This window comes from Oncorhynchus mykiss, chromosome 4 (genome assembly GCF_057628025.1).
Source record: "Oncorhynchus mykiss isolate SJ-2025 chromosome 4, ASM5762802v1, whole genome shotgun sequence".
Classification (NCBI taxonomy): domain Eukaryota; kingdom Metazoa; phylum Chordata; class Actinopteri; order Salmoniformes; family Salmonidae; genus Oncorhynchus; species Oncorhynchus mykiss.
The window spans coordinates 12,629,534-12,652,593 of NC_143025.1; the positions used below are offsets into that span (position 1 = coordinate 12,629,534).

Below are 23,060 nucleotides of genomic sequence, written 5' to 3' on the forward strand. Positions count from 1 at the left end.
CTGGCCACTAACAGACACTCAGTCTTCACATGCACTGGATTGGAGGATATGGGCAGTCTAGCTTTCCATTAAATGTTCGTTTGGGTGAAGCATCATCTGGCTCACAGACACAGACAGACCAACACAGACAAAACAAGTGCACAAGTGCACCCTTACATGCACTGTCACAGTCAAACACACACACACACACACACACACACACACACACACACACACACACACACACACACACACACACACACACACACACACACACACACACACACACACACACACACACACACACACACACACTCCCAGCTCCAAATTCCCCAGTGGGATGTGAAAGGCTATTACAGTAACTTAGTGACCTCACCACTGTGTCCAAAAACAGAGTGACCATTCTCCTGTGGTCAACTGGTCATGTGCTCATGATGGTGGACAGAATCCCGTACAGAGAAGAGCTATGGAGAGGCAAGGAAGTGTATTGCTTGGCCGTATCATTAACAATATTTCACTTTGGGAAGACCCTCAGTGAATTTCATAAAAATAAAAATGGTGAAACTTAAAAATATATATATTTTTTTTAGATATAACTATACTAAATATAATCACGTCACCAAATAATTTATTAAAACACACTGCTTTGCAATGAAGGTCTACAGTAGCCTCAACAGTATTCTGTAGGGTAGCACCATGGTGTAGCTGGAGGACAGCTAGCTTCCGTCCTCCTCTGGGTACATTGACTTCAGTACAAAACATATGAGGCTCATGGTTCTCACCCCATTCCATAGACTTACACAGTAATTATGACAACTTCTGGAGGATGTTCTCCAACCTATCAGAGCTCCTGCAGCATGAACTGACATGTTGTCCACCCAATCAAAGGATCAGAGAATGAATCTAGTACTGAAAGCATAAGCTACAACTAGCTAGCACTGCAGTGCATAAAATGTGGTGAGTAGTTGACTCAAAGAGAGATAGACAATAGTTTAATCGTTTTAAACAAATTAATTTAGTTTAAAATGAAGAAGCAAGAGAGAGAGATTTCATCATTTTTTTCAATTTCAGTTTTACTTACTTAGCTAGTAAATGCAGCTATCTAGTTAAGCCTACTAAAGCACCCTGCTCAAGCAGAGGAATGCTATGTTAGCTAGCTTGCTATGACTATCCAATACAACACTGTAACTCTTCAAGTCAAGGTAAGCTTTTGGTTTTACTAATTTATTGTCAACGGGGCTGGTTCAACTGCTTACTGACTATACACTGTAACATTACTGCATGATTGTAGCGGGTTTACTAATGCGTCAGTTATTGAAGCTATGTTGACTATGACATTACTTTAGCTAAAATGGTGACAACGATGTAGGCTGTGTGTAGCGGTTATGATATGGTTTAACTTGGAACGTTTTTTTTCACCTGGTCACATACAGCTGATGTGTTTTGCATTGAAGTCCACAAGTGAAGGGAAAAAGTGAGATGAGGAGAGCGCATAGATGTGAGAAAGAATACAACGTGGCTTCTTAGAAAGTAAACGTGTGATCATAGGTGAATTCACTCCGCCGATCCGGTTGAAAAGCATTTCTTAAAGGAAGCAAACGATACGAAACGGGGTTAAATATACCTGAATTTGTCCAATAGCAACTCTTGTTTGCAACTGTTGGACTAATTATTACACCCTAGATCAGCTAGATGCAGGCAAGAGTGTGCAAGGTGGTATTGAACGTGTAACTGTCTGTGTGTTGCACCTACGTTTAAACTTTCATTCATAGGCTAGGTTGTAGCAACCTCATGAGGGTTATAGGGACAATTTGTGTATCATGAAGTAGCCTAAACCTATCGCTGTTACTTTGAACTGGGTGAATGGAATATGAATGACTGTCATCCAATATTCTGTAATAGAAATGAGCACACGCCAATGAAAAAAATGAAAATCGTCCTCCCTCATCTTAAAAGGCCCCGTCTGCCGCTGCTCTCATCTGTAGTCCAGAAAACACAGCTACAGTGCCTTGCGAAAGTATTCGGCCCCCTTGAACTTTGCAACCTTTTGCCACATTTCAGGCTTCAAACATAAAGATATAAAACTGTATTTTTTTTGTGAAGAATCAATAACAAGTGGGACACAATCATGAAGTGGAACGACATTTATTGGATATTTCAAACTTTTTTAACAAATCAAAAATTGAAAAATTGGGCGTGCAAAATTATTCAGCCCCTTTACTTTCAGTGCAGCAAACTCTCTCCAGAAGTTCAGTGAGGATCTCTGAATGATCCAATGTTGACCTAAATGACTAATGATGATAAATACAATCCACCTGTGTGCAAGTCTCCGTATAAATGCACCTGCACTGTGATAGAAGTTTAAAGCCGGATTTGGATACAAAAATATTTCCCAAGCTTTAAACATCCCAAGGAGCACTGTGCAAGCGATAATATTGAAATGGAAGGAGTATCAGACCACTGCAAATCTACCAAGACCTGGCCGTCCCTCTAAACTTTCAGCTCATACAAGGAGAAGACTGATCAGAGATGCAGCCAAGAGGCCCATGATCACTCTGGATGAACTGCAGAGATCTACAGCTGAGGTGGGAGACTCTGTCCATAGGACAACAATCAGTCATATATTGCACAAATCTGGCCTTTATGGAAGAGTGGCAAGAAGAAAGCCATTTCTTAAAGATATCCATAAAAAGTGTCGTTTAAAGTTTGCCACAAGCCACCTGGGAGACACACCAAACATGTGGAAGAAGGTGCTCTGGTCAGATGAAACCAAAATTGAACTTTTTGGCAACAATGCAAAACGTTGTGTTTGGCGTAAAAGCAACACAGCTGAACACACCATCCCCACTGTCAAACATGATGGTGGCAGAATCATGGTTTGGGCCTGCTTTTCTTCAGCAGGGACAGGGAAGATGGTTAAAATTGATGGGAAGATGGATGGAGCCAAATACAGGACCATTCTGGAAGAAAACCTGATGGAGTCTGCAAAAGACCTGAGACTGGGACGGAGATTTGTCTTCCAACAAGACAATGATCCAAAACATAAAGCAAAATCTACAATGGAATGGTTCAAAAATAAACATATCCAGGTGTTAGAATGGCCAAGTCAAAGTCCAGACCTGAATCCAATCGAGAATCTGTGGAAAGAACTGAAAACTGCTGTTCACAAATGCTCTCCATCCAACCTCACTGAGCTCGAGCTGTTTTGCAAGGAGGAATGGGAAAAAATGTCAGTCTCTCGATGTGCAAAACTGATAGAGACATACCCCAAGCGACTTACAGCTGTAATCGCAGCAAAAGGTGGCGCTACAAAGTATTAACTTAAGGGGGCTGAATAATTTTGCACGCCCAATTTTTCAGTTTTTGATTTGTTAAAAAAGTTTGAAATATCCAATAAATGTCGTTCCACTTCATGATTGTGTCCCACTTGTTGTTTATTCTTCACACAAAAAGACAGTTTTATACCTTTATGTTTGAAGCCTGAAATGTGGCAAAAGGTCTCAAAGTTCAAGGGGGCCGAATACTTTCGCAAGGCACTGTATGTAGGCAGATTACCCTCGTTTCCTTATTAGTCTATTGACTTGGCTATCTGCATAACAGAAATAGAATGAACGTGTATGCTTAGCCCATAAATTCAAAACTGTCAAGCAATAATTTGACTGTCTAAAGCAACGACTGTATGTATTAATGGCCCAGGCATCAATCACATGGCACCATTCCTTCCTGTGTGAAGACTCAATAGCGCATTGAAGCCAAAGGAAGTCGGTTAAGATGGCATTTCGTGGAGACATAACATGTGCAGTTTGAGCTACTCCAGGAAGTGATGTTGCAGACTAGTTCAGTGCTGCCCCCTCTGAAGTTGTAACTCAAGTTGAAGACCGACCAGGATACTGCACATACTGTGTGCGATTTTAAAATAATCGGTTCAAGGACATGCATCTGGTGTATTAGAAGCAATTATTGGTATCATGATTGTCTTCTAAAACATTTTTATTTACACAAAGATTGACCATGAAGATTAACATTTTTCCATTTACTATAATGGGGAACCTGTTTTCTGCAAACAATGTGCCTGGAGTACGGCCTTGAACTTCCGTGGCTTCAATGACAAGGGGAAGTCATTCTCCCCTGGTCTGAAGGAAGGGGAGGGAGGGAAAAATGTAAAAAGAGAAAAGAGAAAGAGAGCGACACAGATAAAGAAAGAGAGAGAGATAGAGAGAGAGAGAGAGAGAGAGACGCAAGGATTCATAAAGAGAACGAAAGAGAGAGATAGAGAGAGAGAGAGAGAGAGAGAGAGAGAGAGAAAGAGAGAGAGACGCAAGGATTCATAAAGAGAATGAAAGAGAGAGAGAGAGAGAGAGAGAGAGAGAGAGAGAGAGAGAGAGAGAGAGAGAGAGAGAGAAAGAGGCAGAGGCAGAAACAGAGACAGAGGGCAGTACTGATCTGGGGGGAATGATGGAACTTACTCAGACATCCTGGTGGACAGTGGTCGCTGTGACAGATCCATTCATTCTGTCAGGAAGAAGATGAACTCATCATGAGGAGATGAGGAGCCTTGGTCCTGCAACCAGACACACACACACAAACACGCACTCACACACAAATTCCAAATAGCATGGCAAAATCAACTCAATGTCACTTCAAACTGAGTTTCTTTTAACCACGTTCAATCAAGCTGGTCTGAGAAGCAGATGTCTGTCTGTCAGAGGATGACGGGGACCCAGAATGAGGGGAGATCAGTGACAGAGTGGGCAGTGCAGTTGTCAAACACAAGTGGTGATTAAAATAGTCCCTCAACATGTAATCATCAACGGAATTTAGATACATTAAGCAAGGGAGAATACTGAATACCTCCATGGACATAGATGAGGGTGTTAGGGGTTTGTTGGTAGGGTGACTAAGGTAACCATGACCGCTGTATGTTCTGGATAGGGTTTACACAATAGAAATCACATTGATATTATTTATACTGAACAAAAATATGACTGCAACATGCAACAATTTAAAACGATTTTTACTAAGTTACAGGTCATATGAGGAGATCAGTCAATTGAAATAAATTCATCAGGCCATAATCTATGGATTTCACAAGACTGGGAATACATATCTGTTGGTCACAGATACCTTAACAAATCTGGGCCTCACAATGGGCCTCAGGATCTCGTCACAGTATTTTTGTGCATTCAAATTGCTATCAGCAAACTGCTCACCCACACGACGCCATACACGTGGTCTACGGTTGTTAGGCCGGTTGGATGTACTGCCAAATTCTCAAAAACAACGTTGGAGGCGGCTTATGGTAGAAAAATGAACATTCCATTCTCTGGCAACAGCTCTGGTAGACATTCCTGCAGTCAGCATGCCAATTGCCCGCTCCCGCAAAACCTGGGACATCTGTGGCAGAGTGTTGTGTGACAAAACTGTACATTTTAGAGTGGCCTTTTATTGTCCCCAGCACAAGGTGCACCTGTGTAATGATCATGCTGTTTAATCAGCTTCTTGATATTCCACACCTCTCAAGTGGGTGGAATATCTGGGCAAAGGCCAAATGCTTATGAAAACAAAATTGTGCACAACATTTTAGAGAAATAAGCTTTTTGTGCCTATTGAAAATGTGTGGGATATTTTATTTCAGCTCATGAAACATTGAACCAACACTTTCAATGTTGCGTGTATATGTTTGTTCAGTGTATGTGGACATAGGACTTTTTATGTCCACTCAGATATTTTTTACAGAAGGTATTGATATTTGTTTCGATAAACATTTGCCTTAGCTGTGCTTGGTATTATTGCGAGACCCCATGGATGCATTCATTAACCCTCTCTCATGGAGTTATTGCAAGAATGTGGGATGGCTACATTTCTGAATGACAGACTCCTACCCCAAAGTCCTCGCAGAGGAAAAGGATGCGGTAACTTTAGCAACAGCATCGATGAAATGACGGCAGAGAACATTGACAGAGACCGAGGGAGAGAGAGGGAGGCGCGTAGCCAAGCTGACTGGCAGCTACAGGCATGCACATAACTTTAACTTCTGAAAGTGACGCCACTGGCTACCGCTCCACCCCGTTACTTGCGACACAGAAAAGTTACTTCTTCCTATACACTACTGCTCATTTGGCGATCGGAGCCAGCGCAACGGTTTATAGGACCACACCAGCGACAAGGCTCAGCACATAGAATCAAAAGTAAAGGAGATTTTTTTTCAAGAAAAGGAAAGTTTAAAAAATGCAAGTGCTCACTGGCAAGAAACGCGTGTGAAGTTTTTCTAAATTGTCCGGCATCATGAGCCGACTGTTGTGCTTCGGTGTTCTTCTCAGGGCGTCTATTGTCCTGTATCTGTTTCTCAAAGTAAGTGATTGATTTATATATTTATATTTCACCAAAGAACATCTTGAAAATGTGTATTTAAGTCTTTCTAAAACCCACAATACTGTGTCATATATGAAGATGCCGAACATTGCACCTGTTGCGCCAGGTAGTCTAACTGTTATTTTGTCGACTCTATGTTAGCAGGTGGAAACACAATTTCACTGACGTAGGCTATTTACTAGTCTGTATATAAATTATGTAGCCATGCATTTATAAACTAATTGAATAGTAATAATAATGGATTTTTTTTCCGATTTTCTGTCAAATCCATTGCTGGTCGTTCAATTTGAACGGTTGGATAATTAATTCAGTATATGGCAGTGTTTCTATTGTGCGATGAATAAGGTCTTGTTAGTATTGTATACAATTCATGTCACTAATTAGTTATTACACTGACCTTTAGTTTATTTATTGGCATGCAGTACCAGGATTTTCTGCATTTAGTTTTCTAATGTGACAGAATGTCATTGTTCATGGTTTTTTTTACAAATTATTTCATACAGGAAATGCAAAAATGCCTACTCTGGTATTTATTCTTGAGGCCTATCATTATTTGTTCTATTCTCAGGATTCTCTTCAAGCTATTTGACAATATTTTCTGATTTCTCATGGAGTCACCACCTGGTGCCTAGGGTATTTTAATGGCCAACTCAGAATGGTATCTGACTAGATTGGTCCCCGAGTCTTTATGGAGAGGGAGAGTGAGACTTGTATGTGAAGATGTGTGAGTCCAACACTAAGGGTTCAGGGATGGAATGAGGACTGTGGATGTGTGTTAGTGAATGTGTTAGTGTTAGCGTGTGTGTGTGTGTGTGTGTGTGTGTGTGTGTGTGTGTGTGTGTGTGTGTGTGTGTGTGTGTGTGTGTCAATGGAGGCTCTTCAGAGGAGGAAGGGGAGGACCATCCTTCTCAGTGAATTTCCTTTAAAAGAAATAGTGAAACATTAAAGTGATCCTTTTTAGATAAAACTATACTAAATATATTCACGCCAACATATAAACGATTAAAACACACTGTTTTGCAATGAAGGTCTACAGTAGCCTCAACAGCACCTTCTAGGGTAGTACCAAGGTATAGCCAGAGGATGGCTATTTTCCATACTCCTCTGGGCACATTGACGTCAATACAAAACCTAGCAGGCTCATGTTTCTCACACCCTTCCATAGACTTACACAGTAATTCTAACGACTTCCGGAATCTGTCCTCCAACCTATCAGAGCGCTTGCAGTAGGCTTGGGCGGTATACGGTATATACCGTATACTGGCGAATTTGGAAAAAGCCACAGGATGGTTTTTCAATACCGTCAACACTGCTGAAACTATTTATTTAACGTTTTGTTTTCTACATTTGAATATTTGTTGATACGTTTTAAGTAAATACCTGCAGTCAACTTGTGCAATACGTTAGGAGATAAAGAACATTGCATTCTTCATTTTCAGCTGTCACATTACTATATAGCCTATGGTAGTCCCCAGTCATGTGTCACATGGTGTATGTTTGCAAGCACACAACCATGAGAGACCAGAGCCTTGTGAGTCACTCAGTGTCATGCGCCAAGTGATCTAAGTATAGTATGGAATTCACAGCTAAATGTTTGCCAGCTAGATATCTTATAACTATTACGTTAACTGTCTTAAATCTGCTAAATGTCCTGCATTTGGTTTGCTAATTTAATAGCTAGTTCGCTCTCTAGCTAAGTGGTTAGTGACTTCCAAAATCAAGCATGAGCTTTGTAATAGCAGAGAATCCCCTCCTGGTTAATATTCGTTTTGTGCGTGCAGCAAAACTGTGAGTAGCAATTTTCAGTTACTTTTATAATTTAGGTCAGAAACTGTATGTTTCAAACAAAATGTTTGCAATGTTCTTGTTAGCATTTAGTTAGCATTCACTATGAGAATTCCTTAAAATGTGTTAGCATTTTGTTAGCATTCTGGTAAGTGATGTTCTTTGGGCTTTAAATAGTAGTACTTTTTAAATTGTGGACAATTTTTTAAATTGTTTGAAACAAGCATTGTTGTTCATAAAGTGTGCTCAGTAGTTGACTCAAAGAGAGAGAAAGACAATAGTTGAACAGTTTTGAACAAATACACTTCTTCAAAAATTAGAGAAGCAGCAAAGAAAAGAGAGAGATAGAGAGCTATATTTAATTGCATATTATTTTCTTCTTAGTTTACCTTTCACTTACTTAGCTAACACAGCTAATTTAGCCTATTCAGCAACCTGACTCAAACAGAGAGGAATGCTATTTATGTTAGCTGGTTAAGGCACCCAACACTGCAACTCTTCCAAGTCAAGGGAAGCTTTCGGTATTATTAATTTATTTCCACCGGGGCCTGCCGGTGTAACCACTAAACCTTCAACGAACCATCAAACAGGCAAAGTGTCAACACGGGACTAATATCGAATCATACTACACCGGCTCTGATACTCGTCGGATGTCGCAGGGCTTGCAAACCATTACAGACTACAAAGGGAAGCACCTGCCCAGTGACATGAGCCTACTGGATGATGTAAATTACTTCTATGCTCGCTTTGAGGCAAATAACACGGACACACGCATGAGAGCACCAGCTGTTCCGGAAGACTGTGTGATCACGCTCTCTGCAGCCGATGTGAGGAAGACCTTTGAAACAGGTCAACATTCTCAAGGCAGCAGGGCCAGACAGATTACCAGGACGTGTACTGCGAGCATGTACTGACCAAATGGCAAGTGTCTTCACTGACATTTTCAACCATTCCCTGTCCGAGTCAGTAATACCAACATGTTTTAAACAGACCACCATAGTGCTTGTGCCCAAGAACACTAAGGTAATGTGCCTAAATGACTACCGACCCGTAGCACTCACGTATGTAGCCATGAAGTGCTTTGAAAGGCTGGTCATGGCTCACATCAACACCATCATCCCAGAAACCCTAGACCCACTGCAATTTGCATACCGCCCCAACAGGTCAACAGATGATGCAATCTCTATTGCACTCCACACTGCCCTTTCCCACCTGGACAAAAGGAACACCTATATGAGAATGCTATTCATTGACTACAGCTTAGCGTTCGACACCATTGTGCCCTCAAAGCTCATCAATAAGCTAAGGACCCTGGGACTATATACCTCCGTCCTGACGGTCCGCCCCCAGGTGGTGAGGGTAGGTAGCAACTCATCCCCCACGCTGATCCTCAACACAGGGGCCCCTCTGGGGTGCGTGCTCAGCTCCCTCATGTATTCCCTGTTCACTCATGACTGCACGGCCAGGCACGACTCCAACACCATCATTTAATTTGCCGATGACACAACAGTGGTAGGCCTGATCACAGACAATGATGAGACAGCCTATCGGGAGGAGGTCAGAGACATCCCCCGCCCCCGTCTTTACACTGCTGCTACTCTCTGTTGTTGTCATCTATGCATAGTCACTTGAATAACTCTATCTACATGTACATACTACCTCAACTAACATTTTCAACTCCACCTTTCGTTTTGTCACAAAAACTTCTGCGTTATATAGAAAATGTGCCTACTCTGGTCTTGGCACGTGCGCTCTAGCTAACAGCTAGCAGATACAGTGCAGATAGGCTGTGCTGGTAGGCTAGTCTACATGATGAGATTATTATGGATAAGAGTGAGTATATTTATTGGAAAGGAGCATCAAGCTCATCACCTTGCACATTCACCATCCTGTGAAGTTCATCATAATTTATTTAATCTGTAGTCTAATAAACTGCACGCTTTCCCGAGTCGTAGTGGGAAGACCACACAACATATGATCACATGACTCCCAAGTTTACTTCCATATGATGGTTAGTATATCAATATTTGCACATAAAGTTGTTTCCACCTCCATTTCACACATCATTTATTTTACAGACACAAAAAGTCCCCACCATGTCGAGCAAACAAATGATCTGTCTACATTTATAAAACTGTAACAAAACTTCCAGTTTCCATCACAGCTGTTGTGATTTTTCTTTATAGTGTATGACTCGCATAAAAACTGTGGATGGATGGTGGTTACTGTCTGTAACTTTGATTACTTTAATTTGTCTCTCGACCTGTACACCTACATTATAAAAGTATTTTTGTAGGCTAGGTTGTATCAACTGTTGGACTGATGATTACACCCTAGATCAGCTAGATGCAGGCAAGAGTGTGCAAGGTGGTATTGAATGTTTCACTGTCTGTGTGTGCACCGACATTGTAAACTTTAATTCAGAGGCTAGGTTGTAGCAACCTCATGAGGGATACAGGGCAAATTCAAGTATCATGTTGTAGCCTGAACCTATCATTGTTTTAGTGAGCTGGGTGAATGGAATACATTCAATGACAGTTATCCTATATGCTGTACTAGAAATAAGGCCATGCACATAAAAAACATGGTCCTCTCTATTCGTGAGTGGCACTGACTGCCACTGGTGCGTGTGTATGTGCGTACGCTTGTATGTGTGTGTGTGTGTGTGTGTGTGTGTGTGTGTGTGTGTGTGTGTGTGTGTGTGTGTGTGTGTGTGTGTGTGTGTGTGTGTGTGTGTGTGTGTGTGTGTGTGTGTGTGAATGTGTGTGTGTGTCTCTGACTGAGTGAGAGTGCTGTGCTGGTATCCCGACAGGTTATCTTTTATAATGTATAGACTACAGGAGTAACACTTCAGGTAGAGATGACAGAGAGTCATGGTTAACACTTTACATTGGCATATCACGTTAAACTCTAGTACCTTTACGATTCCATAAACTGCGTTTATTATTACAGGATAATTACATAGGTTTTTCTACTGGTAGCTACTGTGGTATAACACGGAACCCAAACCGGCTGCGTGCGTGCGCGATCGTGCGCTATTGTGCATACATTTATTTAGTCCCCCTACACCAAACGCGATCATGACACGCAGGTTAAAATATCAAAACAAACTCTGAACCAATGACATTAATTTGGGGACAGGTTGAAAACCATTAAACATGTATGGCAATTTAGCTAGTTAGCTTGCATTTGCTAGCTAATTAGTTATATTTAGCTAGCTTGCTGTTGCTAGCTAATTTGTCCTGGGATATAAACATTGAGTTGTTATTTTACCTGAAATGCACAACGTCCTCTACTCCGACCATTAATTCACACATAAAATGGCCAACCGAATCGTTTCTAGTCATCTCTCCTCCTTCTATGCTTTATCATCTTTGAATTTATATGGTGATTGGCATCTACACTTTCATAGTATTACCACGACAACCGGCAAAACATTTTGTCTTTCAATCGAGCAGTGTGGGTGCAATAATTGAATAACATGTCTTTCTACATGTATTTTTGCGACGCTCGTGCACATGACGTGTCCGTTCTGGTCAGCATGTATGACTGATATCGCAGTGATGTGATGTTATACTTTGTAAGTGATAGTGCGGTAGTTAGGACACAGGATTTGAAAAGCATTCTTCTTATAAAAAGTTGCTTGGGTGACAAACTGTGGTTTGGTGTTTCCTCCCAGCCTAACAGGTTAAAGGTGATGAGGAAGGGATGTGGTAAGGCGATGCCTTAATGATACCTTACCAACTTCTATGAAGAGTACATACAGTGGTCAGTAATGGGAACAGGCCATGGTACATTTGCAAAACAGACTTTTAACCCTGCTACTATAACACAGGAAGAAGAGGGGAACTGCAAAATATTTAATGGGAAGTTGACACAATCGGTCAGTCAGTATATGCGTTCTGCTAATTATTTGAAGGGGTAGAAGAAAAAGGAGAAATGGAAGTGCTGAGAGGAGTGAAAGAGCTCTGGGAGGAATGTACTGTTGGGCGACGGTTTATTTCCAAAGTGGATCGTGCGAATTGTGATTGGCCGTTTGATAATGGATTTATAGAGATTAAGGAAGCTTTATTTTAAACAACAACATTTTGGATATGGGGTTGTTTGTTGAACAGAATTCTTCACTTATATTGTCAGATACTACTGCACTGTTGGAGTTAGGAACACAAGCATTTCACTACACCCACAATAACATCTGCTAAAAATATGTGACCAATAACATTTGATTTGATTTGATATTACTTCACATAAACTCCATGTTTCTCTCTCCCATTATCCTCAGATCGTTTACAGTCATTAAGGAACAATGTTTGAAATGAGGAAAAGCTATGAGAAATAGAATCCTACTATTGCAGCCATTTGAAAGAGCACAATATGCTGGCCCCTGGGGAATTATGGAAGGCTTTGACATTAGGATCCTTATGTGGTTGAGAGTGGGACCCCATTGATAGCTCTCTGGTCCTGCTAACCATGGTTGTGTGTGTGTGTGTGGGAGTGTGTGTGTCTGTGGGTGTGTGATATAACAGTGTCTGACAGTGCCACCAAACGGCTGAATTAACATATCAAATCCAATGTTATTAGTCACATGAGGGGGAATAGGTAATGTCTCAATCATCTACTTTGTCTTGATCACGTTGAGGGAGAGGATGTTGTCCTGGAAAATCGGCAAATTTAATGATGGTGAGTCGTGGAGTTTTGCCTGGCTGTGCAGTCTTGAGTGAACAGGGAGTACAGGAGGGGGCTGAGCACGCACCCCTGAGGGGCCCCTGTGTTGAGAATCAGCGTGGCGGATGTGTTGTTACCTACCCTTACCACCTGGGGGCGGCCCGTCAGGAAGTCCAGGATCCAGTTACAGTGGGAGGTATTTAGTCCCAGGGTCCTTAGCTTATTGATGAGCTTTGAGGGCACTATGGTGTCGAATTCTGAGCTGTAGTCAATGAATAGCATTCTCACATAGGTGTTCCTTTTGTCCAGGTGAGAAAGGGCAGTGTGGAGTGCAGTAGAGACTGCATTATATGTGGATCTGTTGGGGCGGTTTGCAAATTGCAGTGGGTCTAGGGTTTCTGGGATGATGGTGTTGATGTGAGCCATGACCAGCCTTTCAAAGCACTTCATGGCTACAGACGTGAGTGCTACGGGTTGGTAGTCATTTAGGCACGTTACCTTAGTGTTCTTGGGCACAAGCACTATGGTGGTCTGCTTACAACATGTTGGTATTACAGACTCGGACAGGGAGAGGTTGAAAATGTCAGTGAAGACACTTGCCAGTTGGTCAGCACATGCTCGCAGTACACGTCCTGGTAATCTGTCTGGCCCTGCGGCCTTGAGAATGTTGATCTGTTTGAACGTCTTACTCACATCGGCAGCGGAGAGCGTGATCACACAGTCTTCCGGAATAGCTGGTGCTCTCATGCATGTTCCAGTGTTATTTGCCTCAAAGCGAGCATAGAAGTAGTTTAGCTCGTCCGGTAGGCTTGTGTCACTGGGCAGGTCTTGGCTGTGCTTCCCTTTGTAGTCTGTAATGGTTTGCAAGCCCTGCCACATCCGACGAGCGTCAGAGCCGCTATAGTACGACTCGATCTTAGTCCTGTATTGTCACTTTGCCTGTTTGATGGTTCGTCGGAGGGCATAGCGGAATTTCTTTTTAGCTTCCGTGTTAGAGTCCCGCTCCTTGAAAGCGGCAGCTCTAGCCTTTATTAGCAGTGATGATGATGGTGATGATATTGGTGATTATGGTAAGGAGTGGGATGATGATGGGGATGATGATGGGGATGATGATGGTGATGGTCATGGTGATGGTAATGATGGGGATGATGGTAATGATGATGTTAAGCATGGGGATGATGGTTGGTATGATGATGGTGGGGTGATGGTAATGATGATGATAATGTTGATGATAATGGTGATGATGGGGATGAAGATGATGATAATGATGATGGGGATGACGATGAGGGTGATGATAATGGTGATGATGATGATGATGAATGGGATGATGATGGTAATGATGGTAATGATGGTGGGGACAGATAAGATGTCTCAGAGGAGGGCAGGTTTGTGTTTCACAGCTCAAAGGACCCTGGGGTCGAGAGGTCAGAGGGAGGAGACATTTTACATAATCTCTTTCGTGTTATTCTTCTTGCTCGCTGGCTTTCATTCGTATGCTCTCTCTATTTCCCTCACTTTCTCTCTTGTTTGCTCCCTTTGTATATTCTGTTTTCCTCCATACTGACTTCATTGCTCACTCTCTTCCCCACTTTCTCATCCTTCCCCTCCCCCTATCTCCTACCGTTTCCATCTCTGTGCCTTCCTCTCTCGTACCGTTTCCATCTCTGTGCCCTCCTCTCTCCCACCATTTCCATTTCTGTGGCCTCCTCTCTCCTACCGTTTCCATCTCTGTGGCCTCCTCTCTCCTACCGTTTCCATTTCTGTGGCCTCCTCTCTCCTACCGTTTCCATCTCTGTGGCCTCCTCTCTCCTACCGTTTCCATTTCTGTTGCCTCCTCTCTCCTACCGTTTCCATCTCTGTGGCCTCCTCTCTCCTACCGTTTCCATCTCTGTGGCCTCCTCTTTCCTACAGTTTCCATCTCTGTGCCCCCCTCTCTCCTACAGTTTCCATCTTGGGTTTTAAGTTTGTGAGACTTGCTGGCATGATAGATGATAATAGATAAACGTGAGAGATTGTGTTTTCATATTGAAATGCTGAAAATGTATGTAGTAAAAGCAAAAGGGAAGTTGACATTCAAACAGGGAAGTAAACTGGTTCACCGGTTCCAGTATCAATCATCAATCTTCAGAAGTCATTTATTTGTATTGATTGAAACTTACAGCACCCAACCAAACAAGAAAACAGCCTAATGATAGGTGTTCACATTTGCATTTATTTCATAACAATGAACTTTGCATGTGATTTGTATACATGTGATTTGTATACAGGATTTTAGATGGCAGTATCGTCATGGCCTTTCAGATCAAATAGTCTTGTGTGTGGGTGGTGAGACATTAGCTACAGTTAGGAAAGAGACTGTGTGCTGAGTCACGGCTTAACCCTCAGCAAGTAAAACCGGGAAAGGTACATTGCTTTGCATGAGTTTGTCATGGAATGGATAGCCTCGTCTGTGCCTCTGTGTGTGTGTGTGTGTATGTGTGTGTGTGTGTGTGTGTGTGTGTGTGTGTGTGTGAGAAATGTCTTCTTTGCCCATAAACTCTTTAATGGTGGGAAAATGGTGAATGGATAGCCTCGTCTGTTTGGGCGTCAGTCAGTCCACCATGACATCTCTCTGGCCAGAGGTTGTTACGTATGTAGCAGTGTACAGGATTCTGCCTCATCTACTGTACATGTACGGGTGGTTTCCTGGACACAGATGAAGCCCAATCCTGGACTAAAAGCAAGGTCGCGCGCACACAGCTAATGGTCAGATGGGGACAGATACATTCACACAGCTAATGGTCAGATGGGGACAGATGCATTCACACAGCTAATGGTCAGATGGGGACAGATGCATTAACACAGCTAATGGTCAGATGGGGACAGATGCACGCACACAGCTAATGGTCAGATGGGGACAGATGCATTCACATGGCTAAGGGTCAGATGGGGACAGATGCATTCACATGGCTAAGGGTCAGATGGGGACAGATGCATTCACATGGCTAAGGGTCAGATGGGGACAGCTGCATTCACATGGCTAAGAGGCAGATGGGGACAGATGCATTCACATGGCTAAGGGTCAGATGGGGACAGATGCATTCACATGGCTAAGGGTCAGATGGGGACAGATGCATTCACATGGCTAAGGGTCAGATGGGGACAGATGCATTCACATGGCTAAGGGTCAGATGGGGACAGATGCATTCACATGGCTAAGGGTCAGATGGGGACAGATGCACGCACACGGCTAAGGTTCAGTTGGGGAGAGACGAATGCACACGGCTAAGGTTCAGTTGGGGACAGACGAATGCACACGGCTAAGGTTCAGTTGGGGACAGACGAATGCACACGGCTAAGGTTCAGTTGGGGACAGACGAATGCACACGGCTAAGGTTCAGTTGGGGACAGACGAATGCACACGGCTAAGGTTCAGTTGGGGACAGACGAATGCACACGGCTAAGGTTCAGTTGGGGACAGACGAATGCACACGGCTAAGGTTCAGTTGGGGACAGACGAATGCACACGGCTAAGGTTCAGTTGGGGAGAGACGAATGCACACGGCTAAGGTTCAGTTGGGGACAGACGAATGCACACAGCTAAGGGTCAGTTGGGGACAGACGAATGCACACGGCTAAGGTTCAGTTGGGGACAGACGAATGCACACAGCTAAGGGTCAGTTGGGGACAGACGAATGCACACGGCTAAGGTTCAGTTGGGGACAGACGAATGCACACAGCTAAGGGTCAGTTGGGGACAGACGAATGCACACGGCTAAGGTTCAGTTGGGGACAGACGACTTATGAGCAAATGTTTTACTGTACTTTGTTTTCAAATTGTGCCACAAGGACATTGGTTGAATTCCTCTCTCCATTTACACTAACACGATCACAGACCTTTGAAGTCGTGTTTGGTGATACAACTGACATATTATCCTTTATCTGTGCTGCCTTGAGGAAATCAGAACATATTAAGCCTGCTCTCAGACAGCCAGAGATGCCTGTGTCCATCGCAGAGATGCCTGTGTCCAACGCGGGTCAAAAGTGCTGCTGTCACACAATTGGCTGTATCAAGTGTGCTTTTGTGGAATGCTGCCTTCCCCCTCCCCCATCCCCAACAGAACCCAGACAGGCCACTTCCAAGTTAATTGCCCCAAACATGTTGCCTTTGAACGGACCAAAATGCTAAGTGCTACAGCCACATGGAAATGAGAGACTAGCTACTCTGACTGACTGACGCAAAGCTCGTACTGTCAGCAGATGGCTATAGCACGCACTATCACGCACTATCACTCACTATCACTCACTATCACGCACTATCACGCACTATCACTCACTATCACTCGTGGCTTATGAGGGGTGTCCACCGCCATATTTTACAGTAGGTATGAGGTTCTTTTCTGCTCATACGTTCTCATTTCGACACCAAACCCACCACTGGTGTGCGTGGCCAAAGAGCTTCATTTTCATGTCATCTGACCAAAGCACCGGTTCCAATCCAAGTGCCAATGCCTTTTAACAAACTCCAGGCGTTTTTCATTTCTTGGATGACATAAAAATAGAGCTCTTTAGCCACACACACCAGTGGTGGGTTTTGTCATCAAAATTAGAAGGCATGAGCAGAAAGAAAAAACATACCTACTTTAAAATATGCTGATGGATCTTTGACGTTATGGGGCTATTTTACTTTACCAAGTACCAGGACATTTTAGCCAAAAACCTAGTTGTCTCTGCCAGGAGGCTGAAACTTGACCGCAAGTGAATCTTCCAGCAAGACAATGACCCTGAGCACACATCAAAATCCACATAGAATTGGCCTCAAAATCAACATTTTGCAATGGCCATCTCAGTCTCCAGACTTGAAATTGAAGAGGACAGTCAATAAGTGCAGAATAAGGATATTAAGGATCTGGAAGGATTCTGTATGTAGGAATGGTCTAAGATGCCTTCCAATGTATTCTCAAATTCATAAAACATTTTAGAAAAAGGCTCAGTGCCGTTATCCTCGCAATGTGAGGGATTGAAAGGAATTGAAAACGGGTCTCAATAATTTTTTCCAGAAAAAAAGTATTACTTGTTAAACAAAATATTTCTCTGAGTAAATGTATAAGTATTAAATAATATAACTTCCCAAATAGTATTTGCATTTTTGCTCATCTTTATCAAGGGTGTCAATAATTTCACACCCCACTGTATATGATACTCTGTTTCTGTGGTAGTTTGCTCTCAGGACCTGTCTAGGACCACGTGTGGTGCTGTGGTAGTTTGCTCTCAGGACCTGTTTAGGACCACGTGTGGTGCTGTGGTAGTTTGCTCTCAGGACCTGTTTAGGACCACGTGTGGTGCTGTGGTAGTTTGCTCTCAGGACCTGTCTAGGACCACGTGTGGTGCTGTGGTAGTTTGCTCTCAGGACCTGTCTAGGACCACGTGTGGTGCTGTGGTAGTTTGCTCTCAGGACCTGTTTAGGACCACGTGTGGTGCTGTGGTAGTTTGCTCTCAGGACCTGTTTAGGACCACGTGTGGTGCTGTGGTAGTTTGCTCTCAGGACCTGTCTAGGACCACGTGTGGTGCTGTGGTAGTTTGCTCTCAGGACCTGTCTAGGACCACGTGTGGTGCTGTGGTAGTTTGCTCTCAGGACCTGTTTAGGACCACGTGTGGTGCTGTGGTAGTTTGCCCTCAGGAACTGTCTAGGACCACGTGTGGTGCTGTGGTAGTTTGCTCTCAGGACCTGTCTAGGACCACGTGTGGTGCTGTGGTAGTTTGCTCTCAGGACCTGTTTAGGACCACGTGTGGTGCTGTGGTAGTTTGCTCTCAGGACCTGTCTAGGACCACGTGTGGTGCTGTGGTAGTTTGCTCTCAGGACCTGTCTAGGACCACGTGTGGTGCTGTGGTAGTTTGCTCTCAGGACCTGTCTAGGACCACGTGTGGTGCTGTGGTAGTTTGCTCTCAGGACCTGTCTAGGACCACGTGTGGTGCTGTGGTAGTTTGCTCTCAGGACCTGTTTAGGACCACGTGTGGTGCTGTGGTAGTTTGCTCTCAGGACCTGTTTAGGACCACGTGTGGTGCTGTGGTAGTTTGCTCTCAGGACCTGTCTAGGACCACGTGTGGTGCTGTGGTAGTTTGCTCTCAGGACCTGTTTAGGACCACGTGTGGTGCTGTGGTAGTTTGCCCTCAGGACCTGTCTAGGACCACGTGTGGTGCTGTGGTAGTTTGCTCTCAGGACCTGTTTAGGACCACGTGTGGTGCTGTGGTAGTTTGCTCTCAGGAACTGTCTAGGACCACGTGTGGTGCTGTGGTAGTTTGCTCTCAGGACCTGTCTAGGACCACGTGTCTTGCTGTGGTAGTTTGCTCTCAGGACCTGTCTAGGACCACGTGTGGTGCTGTGGTAGTTTGCTCTCAGGACCTGTCTAGGACCACGTGTGGTGCTGTGGTAGTTTGCTCTCAGGACCTGTTTAGGACCACGTGTGGTGCTGTGGTAGTTTGCTCTCAGGACCTGTCTAGGACCACGTGTGGTGCTGTGGTAGTTTGCTCTCAGGACCTGTCTAGGACCACGTGTGGTGCTGTGGTAGTTTGCTCTCAGGACCTGTTTAGGACCACGTGTGGTGCTGTGGTAGTTTGCTCTCAGGACCTGTCTAGGACCACGTGTGGTGCTGTGGTAGTTTGCTCTCAGGACCTGTCTAGGACCACGTGTGGTGCTGTGGTAGTTTGCTCTCAGGACCTGTTTAGGACCACGTGTGGTGCTGTGGTAGTTTGCTCTCAGGACCTGTCTAGGACCACGTGTGGTGCTGTGGTAGTTTGCTCTCAGGACCTGTCTAGGACCACGTGTGGTGCTGTGGTAGTTTGCTCTCAGGACCTGTCTAGGACCACGTGTGGTGCTGTGGTAGTTTGCTCTCAGGACCTGTCTAGGACCACGTGTGGTGCTGTGGTAGTTTGCTCTCAGGACCTGTTTAGGACCACGTGTGGTGCTGTGGTAGTTTGCTCTCAGGACCTGTCTAGGACCACGTGTGGTGCTGTGGTAGTTTGCTCTCAGGACCTGTTTAGGACCACGTGTGGTGCTGTGGTAGTTTGCTCTCAGGACCTGTCTAGGACCACGTGTGGTGCTGTGGTAGTTTGCTCTCAGGACCTGTCTAGGATCACGTGTCTTGCTGTGGTAGTTTGCCCTCAGGAACTGTCTAGGACCACGTGTGGTGCTGTGGTAGTTTGCCCTCAGGACCTGTCTAGGACCACGTGTGGTGCTGTGGTAGTTTGCTCTCAGGACCTGTCTAGGACCACGTGTGGTGCTGTGGTAGTTTGCTCTCAGGACCTGTCTAGGACCACGTGTGGTGCTGTGTTAGTTTGCTCTCAGGACCTGTCTAGGACCACGTGTGGTGCTGTGGTAGTTTGCTCGCAGGACCTGTCTAGGACCATCGACACCTGTGTCATAAACACAAACACCCTGTTGTCCGCTGTTTGCTGGGCTGCCTGGCTGCTGTCTTTGCGTGAGTGGGGCTGCAGCTGGGCCAGTAACCTGAGCAGGAAGCAGCAGTGCTAAATGGTTATACATTAAGGGCAGATAGGCATCTCAGCACAGCACTGTACCACACAGTACACTACAGTACTATAGTACAGCACCTCCAGGCTGTGACGCTAAATACCACCCAGCTGATTTCCATAGCTCCCGATCAGAGCCGTGATAGCAGGTGTGGGACATTAGTGTAGTAGGAGGTGAGATGGGGAAAACACACAGCTACAGCGCCTTCATAAAGTATTCACACCCCTTTACTTTTTACATGTTTTGTTGTGTTACAGCCTTCATTTTAAATAGAGTAAATGGAGATTTTGTGTCTCTGGCCTACACACAATACCCTATAATGTCAAAGTGGAGTTATGTTTTTAGAAATCCACTGAAGGTCAAAAAGTTGTCTTTTATTTTTAATACTTCAATTAGATTACCAATAAGGGACTTTCCATTTTAATTGACTAATTTGGGCCAAAGTAGTGACTGGCTAAACCGCGACTGGAAAACAATGCCCCTGACAGCGCCTCTGTCACATCTGCCAGCCATGTCTACTGAGTCCAGGAAACTCAACCCAACAGAGAGGCACATTTTTTTATGCATAATCATCAAACAGACTGTGCATTGAGCTCTCTCTGGGGAACGTGGTTTGACAACTTTACTGGCTCTTCTGTTAAAAAGGGTTCTCCTAAAACCTTTATCTTATCTTCTACACAGCTACAGTCCAAAGACAGAACGATTGATTCAGAATGTTTCAATCCTGTGGTGTTAGATGATGCTTTTCAAGTTGTAAATGTGGTCTCAAATATACCATTGTAAAATGGATTTGGGTTGTAAACGGTTCAAATGTGATTGCTGTTGTGGAGTGTTAGATGGGTATGCTATCACCTAGTCACGGCCATCCATTTTTTTGTCGTCTCCATCGGCCTTCAACGTATGACTACCATAGAAAAACCATGGGTGCAATTAATTTTTGGCAGATACAAAATGTCTGCCTGAACACTGCAGAATCACTGCCAAAACAGATTGGCATACAGAGATAGTAAGATTTATAAGCTCCAAGCCTGTATAATACATGTGCTGTGAATTAGGGTTGCACATTTTGGGGATTGTTCAGAGGTGGAAACTTCCGTTTGGAATTAACAGGAATATATGGGAATTAACGGGAATATATGGGAATTAATGGAAATATATGCAAATTAATATGACTAACATTTAAATGTAGATGTTTTTTGCTGTAACGTTCGTCGTTGGGAGAAAGAGAGGAGGACTAAAGCGCAGCGTGGTAAGTGTTCATCTTGTTTTAATAAGAAATGCTGAACAAAACGAACAGTCCTGACCAGTGAACCAAAACACAGAACAGAAAATAAGCACCCACAACTCAAAAGTGAAACCAGGCTACCTAAGTATGGTTCTCAATCAGGGACAACGATTGACAGCTGCTTCTAATTGAGAACCATACCAGGCCAAACACAGAAATCCCAAATCATAGAAAAAAGAACATAGACAACCCACCCAACTCAAGCCCTGACCATACTAAAACAAAGACATAACCAAAAGAACTAAGATCAGAACGTGACATTTGCATTGGATATATTTACCATGTCATATGGAGACAGAAACATAAACATTTTACCAGATATAATTGCAAGTGATTAAATCCTTCCAATTAAAAACAAAAACCAATTTAGTTATGAATTGAACTTTAATTAAATGAGTTGACTTTTCACATGGGATGATTTCACTGAACAACAAAAGAAAGGGAATATTAAATGATCCCCAATGATTCATCGCATTTTCCAAAAACGTTTTCAACATCATCTGTAAAAATGTTTCAATCCTTGTATTGGTCAGCCTGTTGCGTGCTTTGGTGTGTGTGTGTTCCCAAATATGGACCAAACAACGACCAGTTGCGCTCTGAGGCGGCTGATGTTGGTGGGATCTGGAGGATGATGGAGGCAACAGGGTAAAGAGCCTCAGATCCACAAAGTCCCTTCCACAGGTGGCTGATGAGATATGTTGGTACGACTGCCATATTGCATCTCCATCCCAAAGCCCTTGCTTGGAAGTGTACCTCGCCAGACTGCCAAGAATCTTGCCCTCATCCAGGCCAAGGTGGCAAGACACGGTAGTGATGACACCATAGGCCTTGTTGATCTCTGCACCAGACAGGATGCTCTTGCCATTATACCGTTGAAGGTTGGAGTTAGGTTGGAGTCATTAAAACTCGTTTTTCAACCACTCCACAAATTTCTTGTTAACAAACTATAGTTTTGGCAAGTCAGTTAGGACGTCTACTCTGTGCATGACACAAGTAATTTTTCCAACCATTGTTTACAGTGGGTCAGAAGGGTTTACATACACTAAGTTGACTGTGCCTGTAAACAGCTCGGAAAATTCAAGAAAAGGATGTCATGGCTTTAGAAGCTTCTGATAGGCTAATTGACATAATTTGAGTCAATTGGAGGTGTACCTGTGGATGTATTTCAAGGCCTACCTTCAAACGCAGTGCCTCTTTTGCTTGACATCATGGGAAAATCAAAATAAATCAGCAAAGACCTCTGAATAAAAATTGTAGACCTCCACAAGTCTGGTTCATCCTTGGGAGCAATTTCCAAACACCTGAAGGTACCATGTTCATCTATACAAACAGGAGGAATGGGCCAAAATTCACCCAACTTATTGTGGGAAGCTTGTGGAAGGCTAACTGAAATGTTTGACCCAAGTTAAACAATTTAAAGGCAATGCAATTTTTACTAGGATTAAATGTCAGGAATTATGAAAA

General features: G+C 43.7%; 1 protein-coding gene across 4 annotated transcripts in view; it reads left to right on the forward strand.

Moving 5' to 3' along the window:
* The first annotated feature begins 5,875 nt into the window (after window positions 1-5,875).
* Window positions 5,876-23,060, forward strand: part of LOC110521306 (receptor-type tyrosine-protein phosphatase beta) — a 113,154-nt gene continuing 95,969 nt past the window's right edge. For all 4 annotated transcript variants that reach the window (XM_090231139.1, XM_090231136.1, XM_090231138.1 and 1 more), the window contains exon 1: window positions 5,876-6,330. In XM_090231139.1, coding sequence (XP_090087265.1) covers window positions 6,265-6,330 — 66 coding nt within the window. In that variant the 5' untranslated portion in view covers window positions 5,876-6,264. The remainder of the gene's footprint in view (window positions 6,331-23,060) is intronic.